General features: G+C 42.7%; 1 protein-coding gene across 5 annotated transcripts in view; it reads right to left on the reverse strand.

Moving 5' to 3' along the window:
- Positions 1-153: 153 nt before the first annotated feature.
- The window catches only part of LOC138978298 (centrosomal protein of 104 kDa-like), a 54,560-nt gene continuing 28,779 nt past the window's right edge, over positions 154-25,934 (reverse strand). For 3 of the 5 annotated variants that reach the window (XM_070350978.1, XM_070350979.1, XM_070350976.1), the window contains 16 exons: positions 21,293-21,339; positions 20,584-20,654; positions 19,320-19,484; positions 18,855-18,916; positions 18,317-18,389; positions 17,393-17,458; positions 16,193-16,311; positions 15,027-15,261; positions 8,241-8,333; positions 7,738-7,773; positions 7,317-7,402; positions 5,271-5,294; positions 3,883-3,991; positions 3,465-3,603; positions 2,684-2,830; positions 154-1,886 (listed from right to left, as the gene is read on the reverse strand). In XM_070350978.1, coding sequence (XP_070207079.1) covers positions 1,816-1,886; positions 2,684-2,830; positions 3,465-3,603; positions 3,883-3,991; positions 5,271-5,294; positions 7,317-7,402; positions 7,738-7,773; positions 8,241-8,333; positions 15,027-15,261; positions 16,193-16,311; positions 17,393-17,458; positions 18,317-18,389; positions 18,855-18,916; positions 19,320-19,484; positions 20,584-20,654; positions 21,293-21,339 — 1,543 coding nt within the window. In that variant the 3' untranslated portion in view covers positions 154-1,815. The remainder of the gene's footprint in view (positions 1,887-2,683; positions 2,831-3,464; positions 3,604-3,882; positions 3,992-5,270; positions 5,295-7,316; positions 7,403-7,737; positions 7,774-8,240; positions 8,334-15,026; positions 15,262-16,192; positions 16,312-17,392; positions 17,459-18,316; positions 18,390-18,854; positions 18,917-19,319; positions 19,485-20,583; positions 20,655-21,292; positions 21,340-25,934) is intronic. The other 2 variants (XM_070350980.1, XM_070350977.1) reach the window with 1 other exon arrangement.

Here is a 25,934-nt window from a genome sequence, read left to right on the forward strand (position 1 = left end):
AAGATTTCCTTGTAAAACCAATGGCAATGACTATGTGCATAATATACATAATTATTGTCATGTGCCAATCCTGACTGAAGTTATCAACCTATGCAAACATGCTACCAACTAAGCGTATTAATAAAATGTATTCATATAACATTGAGTGATTGACAAGCATCCCTGAAAACAAAAGATGTGCAATTCAAGCCTTTTCATCTGTAATGGTCTTATGTACAGGTATTGCCCTTGCAGGACTACGAACGTGGAAGAGTTTCACAGCGCAATTCAGACATCTGCATTTGCTATAAGAACTGTACCATTCTGACATCTCCATGAATTCAAAGTCTTAGGCGTTAGTCAGGAAAGACAAATTTGTTAAATATTTGTTAAATGCAATAATTCCAAATGTGTAGTTTGCAAACAGCTAAAAACATGTTCACAACCTGTTCCATGTATATTTCGACATAAAAGTTGAGTTCAAACTATCAAAATGCCTGAATGATACCATTCTTAAAAATAAACCAGACACTTCAATCTGCTTGTGAAACTGTACTGGCCAAGTCATCTGTACTGGCTTAGTCCTGCTACAGGAAAAGTACAAAAATAAACAAACAAGATCATGTTTCCAACAACTTCTTACCACTCATATGTAGGTCTTCAGCTCATTTACAATTCCATACACACAAAACTGACCATTACACAACCAGTACTATTCCCACGCTAATTTGTTCAGATCAAGTTGGCACAACAGTAACACTGAATTCAGAATCCCACAACCTGGAATCTGGGTTTAAGACACTGCTCTAGCATCACAGAGTCTTTGCATTTTTTTTTAATAACAGACAATCATGTACATGTTCTGAACGACAGAGACGAACAAAAATATAAATACAATTAAAGCAAACTGGGTTTGAAAACCCCCAACATCACAACATGAAAATCACAGTTTTAAGTCAGTTCAGAGAGTAGTTGTTGCATAGGTGTATGACAAACATAGTGCATACAGCAGATTTTTACTTGGGACATTTGTTCAGTGTAAATCAGTGCTTCATCAACAAAAATCAACAAGGACTTTTCTAGCTAGTTCACCTCTACCACACTTCCTGAAGTCCTTTATCTAACCCCCCCCCCCCCCCCCCCCCCCCCTCCTGCTCAATGTTTACCCGACACCCATTTCCTTCTTTCCAAACTGTTCCTCTGTTCTTTCACAGCTTTCAATAAACCCAAACCAACTAAATTATTACAGAATGAAAATAACGGTAATGCGTGTTTAAATCTGTTTAAAAGCATGTAAATCTAACTAGGAAAAGTTGTACAGTTTAAACCTAAGAATAAAACAGTATAATTCACCTACCAGTGATATATCCGTGATATATAACATAGATGTCATCAATATATCTACTCATTAACATGCTTATTAAATACCCAACTGTCAGGACGGAAAGAAAATCTTAAATCAGCTGATAAATAAAATAAAAACATACTGAGAGCCTTTGCTAGAGAGATTCTACGCTAAAACAGCATAGTAGCATAGATCAGATTGGTGGAAAAGCCTGAGATGCATGGGTTACGGTGAACATGCAAAAGGGATAAAAGGAACCAATTAGGTTTCACACTGAATTTCAGCAGATTTTAGTACCATTGTTCAGTCATGTAAGAGAAAGAAAAAAATGTTGAAAAATAGCATTCAAAAATGAATACATGTACTTCTAACAAAGAAGACATTTATCCAAATACTCTCCATCGAGTAAAACGTGGTGTAACAAACAATGTTTTGAATCATATTTGGTGTTGTACAGCAGCATTCTGGGTATATTGGTTCAGGCCTTCACATTATCTTGGAGTTTTCTTGGCTGTTGGTCTGGAGATTTTAGACGGAGGCTGGCGAGCTCCTCCTTTGGCTCCTGAAAATAGTTGAACACAATGAACAAAATTATAATGGATTTTTTGTCTAGTTTCAACGTTTCAGTTAATGTGTCTGTGTGTGTCTGTGTGTGTCTGCGCATGTGGTTGGTGTGTGTGTGTGTGTGTGTGTGTGTGTGTGTGTGTGTGTGCATACATGTGCCTGCGTCTGTGTGAATGCAGGATTGTATGCGTGCAAGTATGCATGCCTTTGTGTACGAGCACAAGATCGTTGAATGTGTGGCACAAAAATTCAGCCTGTATTATCTTCCAAATTGCCAAAAGCATGGAATTATGAGTAGTCCTATATTTTGACTTGTATTTTCTTCTAGCACTTTGCCTCCCAGATCGTATATCATATTATAAGAATGATGGCTTCAGCAGGCAGCCAAATGCACCTATTATGTGAGTACTTGTTTGTTTGTGCATGCACGTGTGTGTGTGTGTATGCTGGTGCGTCTCTCTCTCCACTCTCCCCAGGCATGAAAACTGAAAAAAAAAAAAAAATACTGAAAAAAAAGCGCCAAGACTTCTAGGGGGGTCCGGGGGCATGCCCCCCCGAAATTTTTTTTCAAGGGTGCAATTTGGTGCAATCTGGGGCTATCTGAGCCTTAAAATTGGATTCAAACTGCATGGCCCCAAAACTATTTTACTATAACTATGACTAGGAGAAAAAAAAATACGGAAAATTTATTTTTTTCAAAAATACGGAAAATACGGAGAATTTTCATGCCACTCTCCCTTAACCCTTCCCTCCATTATCCTTATAGAGCGGTCTCCCTCTTGTCACTTCAATTACCTCCGGTAGGCTGTTTGTTGAGAGCGATGAGTCTGCGTGGGTTCTGCTTACAGCCTTCACGAGTCATGAGATGGTCCTTCCACCCATCCTCATGGCCAGACAGGTTCTCGTGACACAGTGGACAGTGGTTCATGTTTGGCTTGAACGCTGCACAACAAGAAGATAATAGAAGTTGTCAAGAAAAATGGTGAGTGCTGAGTTACATGTACTGTTGATATGGCTAGATGAGGATAACACAATTTTTTTTATTTATTGTTTGAAAGACATGTAGAACAAGCATTAAAATGTGTACACAGGCTGTGACACACCAGTTTACAGAACCAACAAACCCAAATCCTCTAGAATAAAAAAACAAGTGACTCAGCAGAAGTGCAGTGTCATCTTCCGAGGGTAGCCTACCACATCCCCCCCTGGAGCGTCTGTAAAATCGACAAGTCTGGCAGCGGAACGAAATTCAGAGGTGGTTGGAGCAGCGAGTGCAGGGACGGGGCGGTGTGAGAGCACAACGGGACAAAGGAACAGGTGTAAAGACGAAACAGAAAAAGAAAAAAAGAAAGGTATGTTATTGTTTTGTTATAAATATAAAGTTCCAATAACACAACTTGTTTTTTATTCTGGATTTTGGAACGTTCGTTGGCAGTCTATTTGTTTTTGTATTCCAAATCCTCTTGGACTGAATATGTCTAAGCATTAGGTGTACTTGAAAACTTTGAAACTCTTTAATAACCTGTGTAAATAATCAAAAAGAATCTGTGACAAAAAGTTATCTCCATCAACTCACGGTTGCAGGTCTTGTCGGCAATGTGCTGGTCCAGCTCAGCACGAGGAATGGCCTCGGAGCAGCGCGGACATTTGCCAAAGTTGCTCTTGGCCTCGCACTCCGTCAGGACGTGATCTGTGTAGGTAGCTATCTCCACCACCTGTAAGGAAAGAGTAGATAAGAATAAAATGAATCTCCATATGCTATGAAGTGTGTGTGTGTGTTTGTGTGTGTGTGTGTGTATATCTTCCCAAAACTCTCTCTCCTAATCTCTTTCATGTCCTCTCTCAACAATATTCAAATTCTCTCACTTAATCTAGTTCGTCAATTGATTTTAATCACACCATACCTCTCTCTCTCATTCTTCCTCTCGATATCACTGAAAATGTATGTCTACCTCTCTGCGTTTCCCATCAATCTCTTACACACATGTGCGTACCTGTTTGCAGTTGGCACAGCGTTTCAGCATGGGACAGCTCTTCCAGTAGTGAATGTCCAGTCCTTCTTCTGTGAACGCGTCATTGCGTTCTGAGCAGAAAATGCAGATCCTGCAATCACAATAGCACATTTAATAAACTGAACACACACACACACACACACACACACACACACACACACACACACAATTCCCACACACGCACAAAGAAAAGAGAAAGAGAGGAGAAAAAAATAGAAATGATTGCTGAAACTGATCATGTGATGAAAATGGAACAGTTGCAAAACTGACAGCATGAGACTGAGCAGCTTGTGGTATGAGAAACGCTCACCAGCTTAAACATTAGAATAAAAATGAAGATGTGATATTTCATAAACTGCCATGAACATGATGCGTGCTACTCTGGGCAAGATATAATTAATCCAACGAACAATCACATTTGCTGTGTCTGAAAATTTGCCTATAGACAAAAAGGATTCTAAGATGAATGAACAGGCAACATAAACTTCATCATGAAAAGCCCCCTTTCCTCTTTGTACAAAAAAGATTAAAAAAATATAAAAACACTTCAGAAAACTCATTTCACTCTAAATCTTTTCCCCTTAACCCAGGACTTTATACATTCTGGAACCTTAATCAGAAACTGTAACTGAAATACATCTGGTTACAAATACAGTAAAACTGTACATTGACATGTACTTCTACAAATGTGTCAAATATGAAAAAGTTTCAACAAACATATGTCATAATGCAGTGCATGCATACAAAACCCCCAAAACAAAACAAAACAAAAACAGAAGCAAAACTACCATAAATTCTGGATCATTACATTATGAGAAATATCTTAGCAAAGTGGAACGCTGATGGAAAAATATGAAAGGAAAACAAAACAACCAATAAAAAAAACTCCCATAAAGTGTAGGAGCTTCTATCATTTTTTCAATTAACTCTCAATGAACTATCAAAACATTGAAGAACTGTGATGCAGAGACAATACAAAACCACCCCTGTCATATTCAAACTTCATCTTACAAAATCGAGTTTATCTCTTTTTCCTTTTCCATTCTTCTCTGATTTCTCTCTAGCTCTTCATTTTTCACTCCGATATATATATATATACAGAGAAATGTTGATGTTTAATTTCCATGCAACAGACCTGTACAAAAGACAAAACTACTCTCACGCATTACTGCCTCTATTTCTCAGACAATTACATGACTACAACACCTAAAATTTGAACTTGACCATGTTAATAGTTGCCTGCCAGTAGGTACTATAGTTCTCCTTCTCTTGCATGAGAGATACCACCTTCTGGCAGAAATCGCAACCCTAAACATGTGCCGTACAAAGTACAGAAATTTACTAGCAATAAACACAACACCAAACCCTACCCAGCAACATTTTGTGTTGAAAGACTGAAAAGAAAAAAGTGAAATTAAGATGAGAATTGAAAAAAAGAGAAAAGCAGGGTAACAGAATAAATGGGGAGAAGTAATAACAAGTTGTTTGAATGCTGCACATACGGTATTTAGATTGAGAGAAAAATAATACAACTGACTATTTTCATCTCAGTGCCTGAGCAAGTTCAGGCTGTATTAGTGTACATTGTATATGTCATGCCGAATTCACGGAATTGCAGAATTCGCGGAATCAGCAACATTTTTGCCCATTTTGCGTAATCGGCAAAACGCTGCCCATTACTTGAAATCCGCAGCGTTTTGCCGAAAATGCGGAAAGGCTTCTAAAATTGGCCCATTTCGCAAAAGTGGCAGCTAGTCTGTTACTTTTTTTGTCGCTAACATTACTTTACCTCCCTATTGTGGTTTTATGGTCTGTGTTGGTCTGTGTCTAGCATAACTCCGGTAATGCACGAAAACTACACTTTTTGCCAAAGCTTGCCATAACTTATTGATTGTTGCAACATTTATCCATTCGAGTATCTAGCTGTCTAAGTGTGATGATACCCTAGGCATTTGAGAACTTTAAAGCCCAAAACGGGCTGCGGATTTCGCAAAATGGGCACATGTTACAAGCCTTTACACGTTTTCGGCAAAACGCTGCCGATTTCGCGTAATGGGCAGCGTTTTGCCGATTTAGTGAAATGGGCAAAAATGTTGCCGATTTCGCGAATTCGGCATGACGTATACACATAACCTTCTTTTGTTCTCAGAATACAGAAGGTGGTGATCCTTACATTCTTTTTGGGTAGGAAATTCACACAAAAGGCTCCTTCAGAGGTGTGGTGCAACATGTTCAAGAACTCCTCAACATAGCTCATGTAACATAAAGCAACTTTTTTCTACTTTCCCCAAGATTCGTTATCTTAATAAGTACACAGTCTTATGATCCCAAAGATCTGAATGGGCGTGTCAGTAAAATTTGACAAAGAGACTGACAGAGAACATGTATTTATGCAGTATCTTTCCAGCGAAGAAATGTACAGTGGAACCCCCTTTTAAGACCTCCACAAATCTTTAAAAAAAATCAGGTCTTAAAGGTCCTTGTCTACATTTTTATACCGAAATCGCCATTTGACCATTAAAATGCAGAGTCTATTATCTACAAATATCAACAATACACCCCCTTTCGATCAGGAAAGACGAAGCCAGTGTAGCCGTTTGAAAATTCATTGTAGTATTCCAGCGTAGTACTCATAGTAGGATATCCTTATTTGGAAAATGCCAAGCGCAAAACTCCTCTCAAATCCCGTGCATTTCGTGCGTTTAAAAAAAAGCGTGGACAGCGCTCCAGTGTCAAACTGTTGCTGCACTTGTTTGGGCCTGGCTATAAGCATAGTGACATGAATTTGATTGGTCAGTATTTTTAGGCAAAGCACATGTTCTCAGCAAACAGAAAACAAAATATTGGAAGCGTGAGTCACGCTACCCAAAAATAAAATCTTTTTTTACATATATTTTTTTTTCTATAACTTTTTTCCCCATGGTTCATTCATCATTTGACATAACTTTTTAGCAAAATCTAACCATAAGATTATTGAAAAAAAGCACAAATGTAGACGACCACCTAAAAGGAGGGAGTCTTAAAATGGGGGTAAATTTACAACAGAAAATCTGAGAAAACAGGGTCTTAAAAGGGAGGGAGTCCTGAATTGGGGGATCTTAAAAGGGGGGTTCCACTGTATCTAAGTAGCAAGTCTTCGAGTACCTCAGATAATTAACACCCCTCTGTACTTCATTATGTTTGGTGACACCGACAGCTAAGAGAGCAAAGCTGTTTTTCAAGCCCTCTGCAAAGACTACACGAATTATGAGCGCTAACGTCTGCTTATCTTTGATCAACAGCATCTGGACAGGCTGAGCGTAAATAATAACTCAGTGACTACTGATCATTATAGGATGAAGATTGGGTTGTCTCTGTTGTTACTGCTTTTAATGTTGTTGTTGTTGTTAATGTTGTTATTGCCATTGTTGACTCACCTCTCTGTGTTAAACGTAGACACCTCATCTTCATCAGCACGCTTGGGGTTTTTCTTGGGGAGGGGTTTCTTTAGTTCCGGTTTCTTCTGCATGTAGGAACATACATAAAATCATTTTTCACACAAGGAGGAAAGTGCAACGAAATCAAAACCTGGGAACAAAAAAAAGCTAAGGCATATATTTTTTTTAATGAGACAAAGCAAAGATGACCTCTAGCTCAGATGAGCTTATATATTTTCTTTGTCAAACACAGGAAACCTAGCAGCAAAAACAAACATTTCAATCATTTTTCAGGCACTTTGTAACATTGGTCTAGTTTTTTCTCAAATTGAATCATGGTTGTATTGTGCAAGCACGTAACTTTCTTTCAAATAATACATGTTAAAGGTCAAATGTTAAATTATGATCAGACACTCCGTACCCTAGCTGCGGGTTTGGCATTCTCCTTCTCCGCTTCCTGAAATCAGAAAATGAATATCTTGTAAGTTTCTTGATGTGGAAACGGTCTCTACAAATTCTGTAAAGTGCACAGGGTACTAAAATGAGTTCAGAGAGCAAGGACAAATGTATGCATTTTCAAAGTAGGGTTCTCTCCAACACAAGCTTTTGAGGTTTTTTTTGACATGACAATTAACAAACAAACCAAACCATTTTTTCTTGACAACATGCAATCCTCTTGTATCTGGGTTTGTGATTTGTGAGTGAATGCAGATCGAGACAGTACAAATGAGCAGATTTCTGACTTGGATCTGTAAAGATTTTCTGTTATGTGGTGCTACTGTTTCGAAGCTAAATGCCAATCTCACATCTCTCCTGGCAACTGGGAAAAACTGAAAACATGAGTTTACTGGTGGTGGGTTGCATCACTTAACATGAAATAATTAATCAAGCATGCACTGCACAGCATACGAACGTTATGTATACCTTGGTATTGTTCATCTGACGAAGATCTTGCAGCTGCTTCTGCAAAGCGACGATTTCTTCTTGCTTCTTTGCCTCATCGTCCTGCTTTTGTTTCTGTAGCAAACAGAACATCCATTTCAGTACAAATTCAGCCACTAGCTTTGCTCAATCTTTTTGCAAAGCTCACCAATATCTGAATTCTTATGACTTTGATGTTGGTCAGTCACATTCCAATAGTATAAAACCTTATGCAAATTTAGACAAAACAAAGAACGTGTGCGGGAGTTCCCCTGCTACCTGACTTGCACAGAGAGGTAGCTTTAAAAATAGAACAGGGTGTCTAGCAGTTGGGTCAGTTTGCAGGTATGATGCATGCATTCATATAACTGCTCAAAAAAGTCCTAAAACAGGACACACTTTTATATGAGAAGTCAATTTACAGACCCCATGAAATAAACTTCTCTTAAAAGTATCCCCAGACAAATGGCACTCTAACCCTTACTTTTTAAAGTTTTAACCTTGTAAATACCAGGCCTTCCAAATGTAGAGGCCTCTTGACTTAGTTGGCGATGTGCACACCACCCGTCACAAAACAGCTGAAGTCGGCTCCTGTGACCTATTCCCCATGAACCATCCAGATCCAGATCCAAAACTCAAAAGATCAAAATCGAAAATTTTATTGTAAATTTTCATTTAATAAATATACCTACCCGAATCACATGTAGCAGTTGACTCAGTCTAAAGTGCTAGGTCTGAAAAGGCTACCCGTCTAAGGGGAGCAACCCCAACTAAAAAAGTGTAAACGTAGCTATGGTAATGACGACGCACCCAGGGAGTTACCTCCCCTCCTGCGTACTACGTCACTACTGCTACTGACCACGTGACCCCTATCATTCGACTCGAAGAATAAATCTCCAAATCATAAGCGGGGTAGGTGGGAGGGACTACGATATGTGATTCGGGTAGGTATATTTATTAAATGAAAATTTACAATAAAATTTTCGATTAAATTACATATTCCTACTCCGAATCACATGTAGCAGATTGAAACAACAAGGCGGTGGGAAAGAAAAAGTTCAAACTCACTCTCAAATCCTTGTCAAGAGCTGACCTCCTGCCACCATGGCAGGCAAAGCTCTAGATCCATCCTGGCGAAGAGCCGAGATGTCACGCAGGTAAAAATTCATGAAGACATCCTCGGAACGCCAGTATGCGGTGTGGAGCACCTCCTCCAGTCTTCTTGATCGTAACACGGCCAAGGAGGAGGCCCAAGCTCGCGTCTCGTGAGCCCGAGCTGATTCCAGAGGAAGGACAGGCTGTGTCCCCCCTTCATTGCGGCGGCTCCACTCGTAAGCATGCTTAATGAGCGCCGACACCCACCGGGCCAGAGTCGTCTTAGTAATATCCTTATGTCTCTCCGTATTGAGAGAAATAAACAAAAGCTTTTGAGCTGCGGATCTAAGAGACTGAGCACGGGCAAGGTAGATGCGAAGGGCTCTAACAGGGCAATTTACTAAGTCTGGATCATTCGGAGCCAGAATAGTGGACAAAGGCCTGACATGAACCAAAGGAGAAGCTCGCTCGGGAGCCTGGTTTTCGCAAGAAACTCAGGTCGAAACCGCAAAGTAACGGACCCATCTGATTCAAAGGAAATGTCGTCCGAATTACCGGAAAGAGCGTGGATCTCACTGCCCCTTCGTGCCGATGCTAGCAGCAAGAGGAAAAGGGACTTGCGTGTAAGATTCGCAAAACTGGCATCCCTGAGAGGTTCAAAATCCGCTGAACGCAGAAACTCCATGACCAATAAGAGATCCCACTTAGGAACGGGCGTACGAGACTTGACGTCGGCAAGGGAAGCGCCCTTGATGACTCCAGCGATCACGCCACTAACATCTATAGAGCGACCTATCTGGCGTAGGGTCGCCGAGATGGCCGATCTTCTTACTTTCAACGAGGCAGCAGAAGCTCCCTGAGAGGACATGAAAGCAAGATGGTTCGCCACATGCATCGTGCGGGGCGCCGTAGCATCCAGCCGATGCTCGTGACACCAGGTAACCCAGGCCCTCCAATGTGACTCATAAACGGACGAGGTAGATGCTCTGTGCGAGCGTCCTACCAGGTCCATGGTCAGATCTGATGCCCCTTTGCGCCTCAGAGAAGACCGCACAACCTCCACGCGTGAAGATTCAGCATCTGAGGCTCTGCGTGGAGGCTGCCGGTGTGAGGCTGTACCAGTTCTCCTCGCGTGAGAGCGAGAGGAATGGGAGGGCCCTGGGCGAGTCTCAGCAGGTCCGGGAACCACGGCTGAGACGGCCAAAGAGGAGCGATCAGCAGGAGGGACGGGCCCTCCTGCTCCGCCTTCCTGAGAACTCGTGTGAGTAACTGGAATGGCGGGAACGCGTAAGCCTCCAGGCCTGACCAGGAAATGTCCATCGCGTTCGTCTCCCACGCCTCGGGATCCGGGAATGGTGAGACGAACACTGGTAGTCTCTTCGAGAACCTGGTGGCAAAAAGGTCCACCTGAGGTTTCTGCACAAGAGACCAGAGACGATCCAGCGCTCCGTGAGTGATGGTCCACTCTGTTTGAAGCACTCTGTCGGAGCGGCTGAGCGCGTCCGCCAGAGTGTTCAAGCTTCCGGGAAGGTACCTGGCCGAAAGCCTGATTTGATGCTCTGAACACCAAATCAGGATCTCGCAGGCCCTGACCGAAAGCGACGGAGACCGCGACCCCCCCTGCTTGTTGATGTAAGCTGCCACTGTCGTGTTGTCTGTAAACAGACGAACATGCTTGGCCTGAAGGGAGGGCCGGAACTTGTCCAGAGCTAGAGCCACGGCTTCTAGCTCCAGCAAGTTGATGTGCTGCATCCTCTGATCTGCCGACCACAGACCTGACGCAGTCAGCTGGTCTGTGTGAGCCCCCCACCCCATCAAGGACGCGTCCGTGAACAGGTCCAAATCTGGGGCAGGAAGGGCTATCGGCACGCCCCTGCACACCCACTCCGTGTCCAGCCACGGAAGGGTAGCGGATTGGAACCATCCCTGGAGAGGGATGAGGGCATTCCAATCCACCGTGGGAGAGTCCACGAACGGCTTCAGCGCCAGCTGAAATGGACGTTTGTGGACCCTCCCCAAGGGGACCAGGAGAGACATGGACTCCATCTGCCCTAAGATGGAGGCCAAAGTCCGCAGGGAGGCCCTCGGGAGAGGCAAAGTGGAGCGTATGCACGCCTGGAGCTTGTCCACCCTCTTCTGAGAGGGCTGAACAGTCCAAGCCACCGTGTCGAAAGACATTCCCAAGTAGGTGAACGTCTGACACGGTGTCAGCTCCGACTTTGATCGGTTGATCGAGAAGCCAAACAAGTTGGCCTCCCGAAGAACCGATTGGGTATCCTGCTCGCACCCCGCCTGACTCTGACTCAGGATGAGCCAATCGTCCAGGTAGGCACGTAGCCGGACACCCCGCGACCTCACCAGCGCGCAGACCTGTCTCACGACCATGGTGAAGACCCAAGGGGCGAGAGACAGGCCAAAAGGAAGGGCGCGAAACTGGTAAACCTGACTTGCCCACCGGAAACGAAGCCATTTCCGGTCGGCTGGATGCATAAGAATATGGAAGTATGCATCCGTCAGGTCGATGGAAGTCGCCCAATCTCCCGGGCGGAGAGAGTCCCTGACCGACGCTGGCGTCTCCATCTTGAACCTTATCTCCCTCAAAAAGGTATTGAGGAACGACAGGTCCAAGACAGGACGCCATGCCCCTGAGGCTTTGGGGACGGCGAAAAGCCGTCCGTAAAACCCAGGGGAACTGTGGTCGAGGACTTTCTCCACTGCGCCCTTCTGCACCAGGGAGTCTATTTCCGACCGAAGGACGGAAATGGCTTCCTGCGAGGAGGGAGGCCTGAACGCCGGCGGACGCCTGACCAGAGGTGCCTTGCCATCTTTCCAGAGAAGACGGAAGCCCGACCTCACGACCCCCACGATCCATTGACTCTGTACAGACACGAGCCAGTGGGAAAGTGCCCGGGAAGGGCCCCCCGCCATCACCAGAGTGGAGGGCGGGGTGGGGGGGAGATCGGGAGCACTTCATTGGGGGTGAGGCTTGCTTCCAGAGCCGCCTCTCCCCCTGCCGGAAGACGGTCGTCTTCTCGCGCCCCGAGAAGAGGAACGTCCCCGACCCTTGTCTGCCGGTTTGGGAGGGCCAGCAACCTTAGCCTGCTTCGGCTGAGAAGGCTGAGGCTGCTTGGACTGCTTGAGGCTGTGCAGGGAAAAGTCAGAGAACTGCTGGTCCCTGTTAGCCTGAATTTCCTGTCTTCGGGCATCAAAAACGAGATGCCCAAAGAGGGAACCCTCCAAGACCGGTGAGGCACGCAAAGTGTCCTTGGTCGCCTGATCCGAAAACTGAGAGTGTGACAGGAAGAGATCCCGACGACACATAACAGAGTGCGCATAGTGCACAGCGGAAAGTCTCATCTGTTCTTCATTGACCCTCGCAAGAGCGGCCAACAAAGTGGAGACGTCATCCGCATCCTGATCCTCGCTGAGAGAGAACGGATTCAGCGAATCAGTGAGGGCACGAGAGAGGGCCCGAATGAGCGTCTCAGCAATGGAGGCAAGCTCCAGCTGCTGACGCCCTGCCTCTTCAGAAGCAATCAGCGTGTTCTCAGAAAAGAGCACGCCGTCATCCTTCTTGATAGGCTTGGCCAACAAGGCAAGCATCTCCGGAGGAACTGTCAAAGATGAACGCGGGAGAGCGAAAGCATCCAACAAGTTCCTAGGAGACCTCTGCAAAACCAATCGCTTGTGAGACGACAGAGCGAATGCAGAAGCCTGAGAAGGCGAAGCCATCCACTGCTGAGCCAGCTCCGGAACTGAGCCGTGAGGCACGAGCAGCGGAACCGGAAGTGAAGGAATTCCGCTTCCGGAAGGAGATGGCTTGGCCAAAACTTGAGAAAGCTGAAAGGCTATGGATGGGGACTCCAAAAACCGGAAGTATGAGTCATCCTCCTTCCCAGAGCGAAAATCAGCCATCGCGGACGGTGCCGTCGAAGCGGCAGCCGAAGAGACCGAAGCCCCTTCCGCGAAATATCTCGAAGTGACCTCAGCAGCGGCCTCAAGAGCCACTTTGAGTCTCTCCGGATAACCAACACGTGCAGCTTCGCTGGCGACGGATTGAATATCCGAAACATCCGGCGAAGGACCGAAGTCCACGTTGCTGGTAGAAGGGCGGCGAACACCGTAACCGGAAACCGGAAACCCGTCCACTCCAATGCCATCCGAACTCATGCCCTGAATAGGGAAAGAGTAAGAGGACGGCATGCCCACAGCCGCCGGAACCGGAACCGCAGTCGAAGCAACAACCGAAGACGGAAGCGCTGACTGTCCCGGCCAGGGCTGAGACACCTGCCCAAAGGGCTGGTGATGCCCCCCCGCGACTGCCACCCGAGAGGAAGCGGAAGCGGAAGAAGCAGCAGATCCGGTCTGAGCCGGAAAAGTATCAGGCGCGACCGCGAAAGGCGGAAGCGCAGACACTGTGGACGGCGGCCGGAAGGCCGATTGCCCAGAGGGCCACGTCCGGTCAACCCCGGAAACGACCCCAGCGGGAGCGTACATCGGGGGACCTATGCTTCCGGCGAGTGCCGGAAGCGCAGCAGACGGAACCGGCTGGTCGACTCCGGAAACGACCCCAGCGGGTGCGTACGTCGGAGGACCTACACTTCCGGCGAGTGCCGGAAGCGTCGAAGCCTGAACCAAATGCCGCCATTGCTCATCCACACGATGGTCTTCCGTGAAGCCAAAGTGAGAACGAACAGGGGTTTGCGGGTCGTGAACCCGCCGAAAAGGGCTGCTTCCCAGCAGGGAGCGTCCAGCGGCCTCACGAGGACCTACGGACAAGCCCAACTTACTTGCGTCGCCAACCACAGCGGTAGAAGGCACAGAAGCAACCGCCTCGGTCAAGGACAGCGTCACAGCCGGAAGCGGAAAGGAAGCCATCGACGGGACAACGGAAGTCGAAGGCTGAGAACGCACCATCTCCTCTCTCACCAACGTGCGAAGCTCGGGAACCAGCGAAGAAAGCAACGATGAAACCAGCGACGTCGAATCTGCAAGAGGCAGAGAAGACGAGCGAGAAACAACGGTACGCGTAGGTTGATTAGACTGCCCCCCAACCGGCTGGTCATTTGGGGCAGAAATAGGAACCGTCATAACAGCATTGTTAGCCGCGTCAGAAACAACAACCAAAATAGGCTTAGGGACAGAAGTGGAAGACTTGGGTTTAATTTTCCCCTTCGCATCAGCCTTGCCGCGCTCGCGCTTTTTGTCTCCGTCAGACATGCTGACAACAAAATGGAGACACAAAATTCCAAAATGGCTACCACAAAATACGTGACCAACACGTGGCCGAAAATTTCAAGTAGCAACTGAAAATATACGTTCGATACAGTAAAGGAACGAGCTCACCAACTACCAGTGCAGCGGGTGAAGAGACGGGTGTGGGTGCCGGTGGGTGTCTAAGCAAACACCAAACAGCGAACTTCCACTAGAGCCAAAAAATTCACGACCTGCTCCCTAGAAGCTGAAGTGTCGAATGATAGGGGTCACGTGGTCAGTAGCAGTAGTGACGTAGTACGCAGGAGGGGAGGTAACTCCCTGGGTGCGTCGTCATTACCATAGCTACGTTTACACTTTTTTAGTTGGGGTTGCTCCCCTTAGACGGGTAGCCTTTTCAGACCTAGCACTTTAGACTGAGTCAACTGCTACATGTGATTCGGAGTAGGAATATGTAATTTAATGAATGTTTCAACGTACCCTCAAATCGGACTTGCTGGGTTTGCCATCCACCTTGTCGAAGAACTCAAAGAGCTGTCGCCACAGCGTGTTCTTCCGCGCTTTCTCGTCGTCTGGGGGCAGGTAGTTTTTGACGGCTGTGCCGTGGTCGCGGTACAGCTGCTTGATAATACGCTCCGTCACTTCCCGCACCTCACCTGCGTTATGGTTGAGTGCCACCGTGCAGAAACCCATCATGTTGTCCAGAGTGAGACCGCTGGAGAGAAAAACACACAAAAAGATGTAGGTTAAATACGCACTAGCCAAAGTAGGGTTCATAGTGGTACAGTGGAACCCCCCTTTTAAGACCTCCAAAAATCTGAGAAAATCAGGTCTTAAAAAGGGGGTACATTTACAGAGGATATGGGCGGGGATGTAGCTCAGTCGGTAGCGCGCTGGATTTGTATCCAGTTGGCCGCTGTCAGCGTGAGTTCGTCCCCACGTTCGGCGAGAGATTTATTTCTCAGAGAGTCAACTTTGTGTGCAGACTCTCCTCGGTGTCCGAACACCCCCGTGTGTACACGCAAGCACAAGACCAAGTGCGCACGAAAAAGATCCTGTAATCCATGTCAGAGTTCGGTGGGTTATAGAAACACGAAAATACCCAGCATGCTTCCTCCGAAAGCGGCGTATGGCTGCCTAAATGGCGGGGTAAAAACGGTCATACACGTAAAAGCCGTGGGAGTTTCAGCCCATGAACGAACAAACAAACAAAAAACAAACAGCTAGAGGATATGAATAGGAAATCAAAAAACTAAGGTCTTAAAAGGGAGGAAGTCTTAAATTAAGAGTCTTAAAAGCGGGGTTCAAATACAGTTGAAGAGAAATTTTAATCAAGAAAAAGGAAGGCTGGACAATAGTGAGATTTAGGGATGCACACAGGCCGCTCACATGCTGATGACAACATCAACACCTTTGTCACTTTTACTGCTTCAGGTCTGGTTTAGGTACGAGAGGTTCAAAACAAACTTACAGGGAAAATGTTAAAGTTCAAATAAAACAACAAGGACAGTACATGTCTAATAACACAAAGGCATACATGCGCGCACGCACACACACACACACACCCACACACATCAACTCATGTCACTCAGTCTCAATGGAACCCATGCCTAATGACTCTACCTCACCTGAGGACATCTACTTACTCATTCAGCCCGTGAGTTTTGTACAATTTCTCCACAATCTCTGCACGACTCTGAGCAAGTCGAGGCGCGACAGTCAGCTTGATGGGCTTCACACACTCGTGAGGCACTGCCTGGCTTGGCTGAAAACAGAAGAGAAAAATACCAAAAACATCAAGGTCATTGTATATGTGTGTGTGTGTGTGTGTGTGTGTGTGTGTGTGTGTGTGTGTGTGTGTGTGTGTGTGTGTGTGTGTGTGTGTGTGTGTGTGTGTTTTGGTGAGTTGCAAAATATACATATATATCACACTGCTTATATATAGCCTCATGCAACTCGCTGCACAAAATAGGTCTTAATTAAGCTTCTTTCTTTCTTTCTTTCTTTATTTGGTGTTTAACGTCGTTTTCAACCATTCAAGGTTATATCGCGACGGGAAAAGGGGGGAGATGGGATAGGGGAAAGGGGGGAGATGGGATAGAGCCACTTGTTAATTGTTTCTTGTTCACAAAAGCACTAATCAAAAAATTGCTCCAGGGGCTTGCAACGTAGTACAATATATGACCTTACTGGGAGAATGCAAGTTTCCCGTACAAAGGACTTAACATTTCTTACATACTGCTTGACTAAAATCTGTACAAACATTGACTATATTCTATACAAGAAACACTTAACAAGGGTAAAAGGAGAAACAGAACCTGTTAGTCGCCTCTTACGACATGCTGGGTAGCATCGGGTAAATTATTTCTCGTCCCAACCAATATGGGACTCCCCCTAACCCGCTGGGGGTACTTAATTAAGCTAGTGTCAGCCTACCCAAAGCAATCAAAGTCAGCACGACCCCTTATACAGTAGACTCCGCTTAATAAGGTCACCTTGGTGCAGGACAAAAGTGGCTATATTAAGCGGGTGGATTTAATAAAAGCATAAGCATAAAACATAAGGAAAAATCCGTGCAGTCAGAAATTGGCCTCAAAAAGCGGGTGGCTTTATTAAACATGGCCTTATTAAGCGGATTCTACTGTAATAGTCCATCACTAGATTTGTTTCAATTACACGCAGAAAGTTTGGAAAGAAATTATCATAGTATTTACTGGTTGACAATTTCTGGGTGGCTCCTGCCACCTTTAAAACATGCTCAACTTTTCTCATGCTCATTTCTGTATTTAGTACATGTATACTGATGGTGTTTTACAGTTTCTGTGACTTTAACTTTTAAGTCCTACCTTGACATCTGGAAACTCAGCCAGTTCAAAAATGAACTTTTTGGCATCATCACGGCTTCTTTTAACCTGAAAAAAAAGAAACCAATTCACTTTTGCAAAATAATGCATAACTGACAGGGCTTGGGTAGGGTGGGGGAGGAACGAGACAGGCGTTTGCATAAAAAAAGTTTCTCTATGGGAATAATATTGTAAATAAATACATTTCGGCCTTAGCTATAAATGAGTTTATGATAAAGCGAAAGCAACCTGCAAGTGAGCCGTTTGAGAAGGGATTAAGCAAACAAGTCATTCTCAAACGGCTTATCGCTATTCAGTTGGCGTTCTATTCCATTCGATCTACATTTCCGAGAACAACAGACAACAGAAGCTGAAGGAAAAAAGACGACCAGGCATCCTCAAGCGACGAACACGGTTTCAATTTTACTCTCTTTTTATCTTTAGTAGGCTTGAGTTTATTATGCGAAAGAATCGTGAATTTTTGTCAGTAGATTAATGGCTTTAACTTAATCGATCGGAAGCATTCTCGGGTCGACATAAGACCCATTTCCTTGTGTTTCATTGATTATCTCCCTTTAGCATGTTGGGGGATATTTGTGTTGCATGGTTGTTAGTCTTGTCATAATCTGAATGAGTTACCCAAACCAACTGACCGACCCACCACGCAATCCACTAGCCAGCCAGACAGGCAGCAAGTCAGCCAATCAATATTTGAACAGAAAAAAATCAGATTCATAAAATAAAAGAATTCAGTTAACTTTGCAAAGAGTTGAATTTTTATATCAGTCCCTCAAAATTATCATGCACATTTCTGCCCCTGATGAAAAAAAATCCTTAAACTGCCAGAAATATAAAACACAAAATTGTGACGACCAAAAGCAATAAAAAGACACATTAACATCTGTAATTTTTGTTCCCAGGACTTACTGTTTCTCCACTTTTGTGGAAGAGATTCTGCAATGTCCTCTCCACTGCTGACGAAATATCCTGCTTTGGTATCCTGGCAAAGAGACACAAAAGTGTATGCAACTTAGTAATGAACTTGTGATAGATTGCAGTGTGTGTGTATGTGTGTGTGTGTGTGTGTGTGTGTGTGTGTGTGTGTGTGCGTGTGTGTGTGCGTGTGCGTGTGCGTGTGTGTGTGAGTGTGTGTGTGTGTGTGTGTGTGTGTGTGTGTGTGTGTGTGCGCGTGTGTTTGCACCTGATTGTTTGCGGTTGCATGCATCAATCAATACTAAAAATTTTAAAAAGACACAAAACAAGAGCCCATGGCAAGGACCGCTTTTTTTCTTTCTGAACTAACGGTTATTCTGGAATCAAGTATTCTCATATATCCCATGCACAAGACTACATGTTTCAAGAAAAAAACACCCATGTTTTCTACCAAGAAAACAAGAAAGTCCAAAGCTACTCATTTATGATCAAGTGATTAAAACTTACAATGCCAGACGTACTGGCCACTTACTTATGTTTTGGCACAAAGTCTGTCAAGATCAACCTCAGAAGATTCAAAGCTGCTTTGAAAACCTGAAATGGGCAAGACAAAAGATTACTAACAATTGAAGATATACACAGTAACAATTATAGATATAACAATCAAAGATACACATAAAGTATGTGTATAGTACAGAACAACAAAATGCTTCATTCCTGAAGCCATCACTACGATAATTGCAGATAATCCACAGATTTTCAAAAGTTGCATTTAAATAATCGTTCATACTCACATGTGCACACAAATACACTCATGCTCATGTGTGCATGCATTGTGCATGCACATCCACACACACTCAAACACAGGAAGCAACACACACACACACACACACACCCACACACACACACACACACACACAGGAGCTACAAAAGGCAATACAAGTGACAATATTTACGCTGGTACTTCAATGTATGAAGAACTTCGAGAGCAACTCACAGCATAAACTTTATCATCAATGCCGCGCTTGACGAGAAATATGGCAGCTCGCATCATGGTTTTGGCTTCTTCCTTGTCCCGAACTGCCAACTCCTGCATTTGTTTGTACACTGCTAACAGGGCATCCTCCCTGTATGACCAAGTCTTGGAGTATGCTTTGGACACCTATAAATAAAGGAACATAGGTATCAGTTTTCAACATTATCAGATAAACGCTCTCCTAAAACCTAAAACTCATATTCCTGCCAACAACAGATTAAAACAGAGAAACCGAAGGCCTCGGAAAGCATCAAACTGACCATTTTTCTCTGGCTTTGAAAAAAATTTTGTCTGTAAGTGGCAGAAAAGGGCGGGGATGTAGCTCAGTCGGTAGCGCGCTGGATTTGTATCCAGTTGGCCGCTGTCAGCGTGAGTTCGTCCCCACGTTCGGCGAGAGATTTATTTCTCAGAGTCAACTTTGTGTGCAGACTCTCCTCGGTGTCCGAACACCCCCGTGTGTACACGCGCAAGCACAAGACCAAGTGCGCACGAAAAAGATCCTGTAATCCATGTCAGAGTTCGGTGGGTTATAGAAACATGAAAATACCCAGCATGCTTCCTCCGAAAACGGCGCATGGCTGCCTAAATGGCGGGGTGAAAAACGGTCATACACGTAAAATTCCACTCGTGCAAAAAACACGAGTGTACATGGGAGTTTCAGCCCACGAACGCAGAAGAAGAAGAAGTGGCAGAAATTCTTTCTTTAAAATACTGAAATATCAAGCTTGCAAAGTGAGCAATTTAGTCTTATGCATAATTTTGCAATAATTATGATTATATATGTTAATACATGTAACAGTTTTGACAAAGGTCACCATTAATTACCACATCGTGTGAACTTACACAAGAGTGCAGAAATGCACAGCCTTGCACACAGCCATGCACATACAAGTATACATGTACACACATATACATGTACACACACAATACATATACATACTCAGAAGAGACATACAAACATACAGAAAGACAGACAGAGAGATACAGGGGAGCTTGAGAGAGAACTCGAACTCGAAAACTTTATTACCGAGGGATGATAGCATTAGGTCCATATGGTCCTTTCTTACAGCTAGTCCCTAGCTACTATAATACACACATGAAACGAAGAACAAGTATGAAGAATAAAAAAGGAATCAAATAAATAGAGAGAGAGAGAGTGAGAGAGAGAGAGAGAGAAAGAGAGAGACAGAGACAGAGACAGACACAGAGAGAGATAGAGTCTCACCAGTGGATAACCAAAGACGTCAATGGCAGTGGACGCTTCCCTCAAATCCACTTCTGTCATCGGCTCTGGCTCTGTTTCAACAGACAGCAAAACAAGGATTACAATCACATTTATCACTAATATCAATCACTATTCACCATCATTATTAATTATTTATCATCAATCATCAATCATCATCATCATCATCATCGTCATCGTCATCGTCATCGTGGTGGTGGTTGTCTTCGCTGCCGTCATGATCTATTGCCGTTACAATTAAGAGATGAATATCATTAAAGCCATATGTACTCGATGACTATACACGCTAATTGCTTTACCAACAGCTGGAGACATGCTAAATTAAGTTCCCTGCAAAATATTGTGGTCTAGGACCCCTTCAATGTTGAGATATGTTAATTTTCATTTTGATCTGGATCGTCCTATTTATAGATTTGCCAACAGAGGTAGCGTTGACGCAAGGGAAATAACTCCGCGTCTTTGTTTACATCCAAAGTTTTTGAGACTCTAAAACAAGCTGTAATGCATGTATATGGTCCGCGCATGGCGACATATCGTCATTACATGGTCTTATGGTGCGTTTGACATCGATTATGGGCAAACTACACTTTGTAAACACGGGAGCGCGTACATATGCCTTTAACACTGTTATCAACTCCAGCATTTTCATGACCATTATTGTTGACATTTTTCAAACCTTTCAAACACTTACCTTGGTTGATTTCAGGTTCAACTTCCTCCTCTGGCAATGGAGGTGGCCTAAAATAACAAAAGAAATTAAATCCTCTGTGACAATTTCCAAACCAAGAAGTATCGTTACTTATAAATATCTTTGACTGTGACACAAATTCATTAGGATATTTAACAACCTGAAGCATGCGTTTGGATGACCAACCTCCATATTCTGGAAAATATTTTGGCAAACTATGTTTACAGTGTATACATATGTACAGTGACAGTGTTTGGTTTGTACTTGTGAGTGAGGGTCTATCAAGTGCAAGTATTATACATTATGTATTATGCAAGTATAATATATTACAGTGGTCTCAAGTCTATTTGGTCTTAAAATGTGAACAGTCGAACACCTAACATTTGTTTTAAATGGAGGTACAAGTAGAGGTTCTGAACAGCAAATCTGAGAAAGTGATGCCTTTAAAAAGGAGAAGTCTTAAATTGCAGGGATGCAGGCCAAATCTTAAAATGTTTACTCGTTCTTTCTTTCTTTATTTGGTGTTTAACGTCGTTTTCAACCACGAAGGTTATATCGCGACGAAATGTTTACTCGGTCAGCCGGTACATGTAATCACTTTCTTTCCAACCTCCTTTGCACTTTTCATTCAAAATCTATACTTTTTATCTTTATTTACACTATAAAATGTCCTGTTGGTCTCCATCTCCCAGTATGATTTTCATATATCTGCCGTATTATATACAAACAAATATTCTGATGTTCACAATCAAACACAAGGAAGTACAACACACTGTACGTATAGATCTACAAGGGGATGAGCACGCAGAGAGACAGAAACACACAACAATTCATACACACACAAGGAAGTACAACACACTGTACGTATAGATCTACAAGGGGATGAGCACGCAACGAGACAGAAACACACAACAATTCATACACACACAAGGGCATACTCAGTAAAGAGTACAACTAAATCCGTATCACAGAGTGCTTTATTTTCAATCCAGATCTACGAGTAAAAACTGTCTTCACTACCAGAGCCAGTTCTACACAAGGTATGATGCAAAAGATTTGTTCATAAAAACATTGACACTTCATACTTTAATATCTGAAAACATCCTAACACATTTGCATTATCAAGCCTTAAGAGGCATTTAAGACCTATCATTTAAAGAGAACATTTTCCAAAATCACGAACATCCACAACCGCATGGTGCAAAGCAATGCCACCATGTTATACCAAAGCACCTGTTGTGAAATGTTAATCAAGAATCTTGAGACAATAATTAAGACTTCAGTGTTGCTTTCAGGCCAGGAAGTTAGTCACTGTCGCAATACTTTTCTGATCTGATGCAATTTTCTGACCCCTGGTAAGCCGACCGTCTGATAGTTTTGACGTTTAAGAGGTCTGTTAACTGAACAACTTATTTTGTAGCCAGGACATTTGGATCTACATGTATTCAAAATTTCAATACAGGTCCAACAGACCTATTGTCCGGTAAGTCTGGGAACAACACAGGCGCTTTAAACAAAAAATAGACTGCATTAATTACCTCTTAGTTTTATTCACTGTCAGCAGACCTATAAGTCTATAATCTCTTACCATGACAGGGCAATGAAATCAAACTTTCGTGCATTCAATAATTAACAAACAGGTGAGTCGCAAGCAGTGTTAGAAGTGCATGATACCCAACCCACATTCACCGGCTAAATTCTCAGTATACACACTTAAATCACAGATTTTACAGGGCAACATTTTTGAAAAGAAATTAGTCTTAATTAATCCCCACAGATACCATGCAACCACATCATAAACTTTCACCTATCCATCTCAAACACACACACACACACACACACACACACACACACACACACACACACACACACACACACACACACACACACATGCACATACAGAATCACACACATGAAGTCTGAGGGATGAGATTGAGATGTGGTTACATACATGCAAAGAAAGACTGTGTTCAAATAGTGATCTTAACAGAAGATATGGAACAGACATGATTGCTAAATACTGACATCCTACGAATAGTTCAGAAGGAATACAAAACAGAATAACACAACTAAGAAACAAACACTTGCTGATAGCAATTTCACAGCCTCATTTTTGTTTTCAAATAATCCTGATTTAAACTATAAGGAAAAAACATTACAACTTAGCACAAAGAGTAACCAAGCTACCTGGTATAAAATAGGTATTTGGATTCTTTTCTTTGATACTAATCTGATAATTTAATTGCCAAATACTGCATTCAAATATCCAAGTTTTACAGAAACATTACGGTAACAATCGGCAGAAGAATTAAATTTTCTTCATCTGTTTCCATTGTCTTTGTATTGAAATGATGATTCGTAATTTAATTAATGAAATAGCATCAAATAATGATTGATATCAAATCCTACTTACCATACCCAAGAAACCAAAAACGGTATTAAACATATGAAAGGAAAAATCAAATGGCAGGTCTACTTCTGTCTGGAAAAAGAGGTACCTCATAGAAGAGCGTGTGCCCTAGTGAAAGTTTTGGTAAAGAAAACACAGTTTTTAAAAAAAAAATGCCATACCTTGTCAAAATTAAAAATAGAGGGAATACTCTAGGTTATAAAGACATGCAAGTATTCTTTCACTCAGGTGGAAATTCTAGTTTAAAATGAGATGATGCTACCAAAAACAATCATTAGCTGTCTAACAATTATACCGGCTTGAATGAAGTTCTGAAGGCTTTGAAAAATTCTTTGGATAGCTACAAGAAAAATGTACATGAAATAATATCAACGAACATTCAACATGAATATTTTGTGTGTGTGAGTGTACAAAGTGCCATTAAAAAATACCAATGATACCAAACACACCTCGTGAATACCAATCATGTAACGAACAAACAACAAGCACACTTTAAAGCACAAATGTGATGAAGCGTGTCACAATTATGCGCCACAAAGCAGTTGTATCTGCTATCAATAAGAAAATAGATATTTCCTCTGGCTATTTTCATATTTGTGCAAGTAATAGAATGCATGAATATATTTGAAACTAGTAATTGATTACACGAAAATGCTCATTAATAATGCCAAAGAAAGAAGAAAATAAGTCGCGTAAGGCGAAATTACTACATTTAGTCAAGCTGTGGAACTCACAGAATGAAACTGGCGCACTGCATTTTTTCACAAAAGGCAGTGAAAGTGACGAGCCTGCAGTTCAGCGCGGTAGCGGTTGCGCTGTACGTGCTGCATAGCACGCTTTACTGTACCTTTCTTCGTTTTAACTTTCTGAGCGTGTTTTTAATCCAAACATATCATATCTATATGTTTTTTGAATCAGGAACCGTCAAGGAATAAGATGAAATTGTTTTTAAAACGATTTCGGAAATTTAATTTTAATCATAATTTTTATATTTTTAATTTTCAGAGCTTGTTTTTAATCCGAATATAACATATTTATATGTTTTTGGAATCAGAACATGATGAAGAATAAAATAAAAGTAATTTTGGATCGTTTTATAAAAAAATAATTTTAATTACAGTTTTCAGATTTTTAAGGACCAAAGTCATTCATTAATTTTTAAGCCTCCATGCTGAAATGCAATACCGAAGTCCGGCCTTCGTCGAAGATTGCTTGGCCAAAATTTCAATCAATTTGATTAAAAAATGAAGGTGTGACAGTGCCGCCTCAACTTTTACAAAAAGCCGGATAATTGACGTCATAAAAGACATTTATCAAAAAAATGAAAAAAACGTCTGGGGATTTCATACCCAGGAACTCTCATGTAAAATTTCATAAAGATCGGTCCAGTAGTTTAGTCTGAATCGCTCTACACACACACATGCACAGACACACACACATACACCACGACCCTCGTCTCGATTCCCCCTCTACGTTAAAACATTTAGTCAAAACTTGACTAAATGTAAAAACAGCTCTAAAAAACATTTTCCAGTTCAATTTTAGGTATGCATGCATGTACTTTGGTTCAATGCCCACCAAAATGAGATTGTTTCGTCAACATTTTCTAGAGAAGTTCTCAAATGATAAAGCTCACAAAATGTCAAAAAGAAAGTTCTTTTGCTTATGTATCGACACGAAGTTAAGCAAAGTCCTAATCTATTTCAGCCACAAACTAATATGCATCTTCTATATCTGGTTGATGATTGTTCTGCTTAGTACAGACTAATGTCTTTTTTCAGTCATTGTGTTTAATGTTCTCCAGAATCACTGATTATTTATCTTGAGACACTCATGTGGGTTTCTGTTTTGCTCTGAAATTAAAGGAAATGAAATGTATTCTAACATTTGCCTACCGTTATCTTTTTAACACAAGCAAACACCAACACAGATAATATGACACAAATATTACAACAACAACAACAAAAATGTGTGGATTGTATTAACACTTTCTTTGAGATGTAATCCAGTGAATCAAACGGAAATCTTATCTCTGACCAGTAACGATACAGACATTCTAAACCATGTGCAGAATTAGAAAAACGACAACCTTGCTTTAATACTTAATTTTGTTACCTGCACAAACATCACTTTGAAAAATAAAGGTTACCATACCTTTCACAAGTGAATAAACAAATAACTAAACGGTGAAGAAAGTTATGCTATAAGTCATCATGCATATTTTTTTTATACAGT

Source organism: Littorina saxatilis, linkage group LG10 (assembly GCF_037325665.1).
Source record: "Littorina saxatilis isolate snail1 linkage group LG10, US_GU_Lsax_2.0, whole genome shotgun sequence".
In the NCBI taxonomy this organism is placed as follows: domain Eukaryota; kingdom Metazoa; phylum Mollusca; class Gastropoda; order Littorinimorpha; family Littorinidae; genus Littorina; species Littorina saxatilis.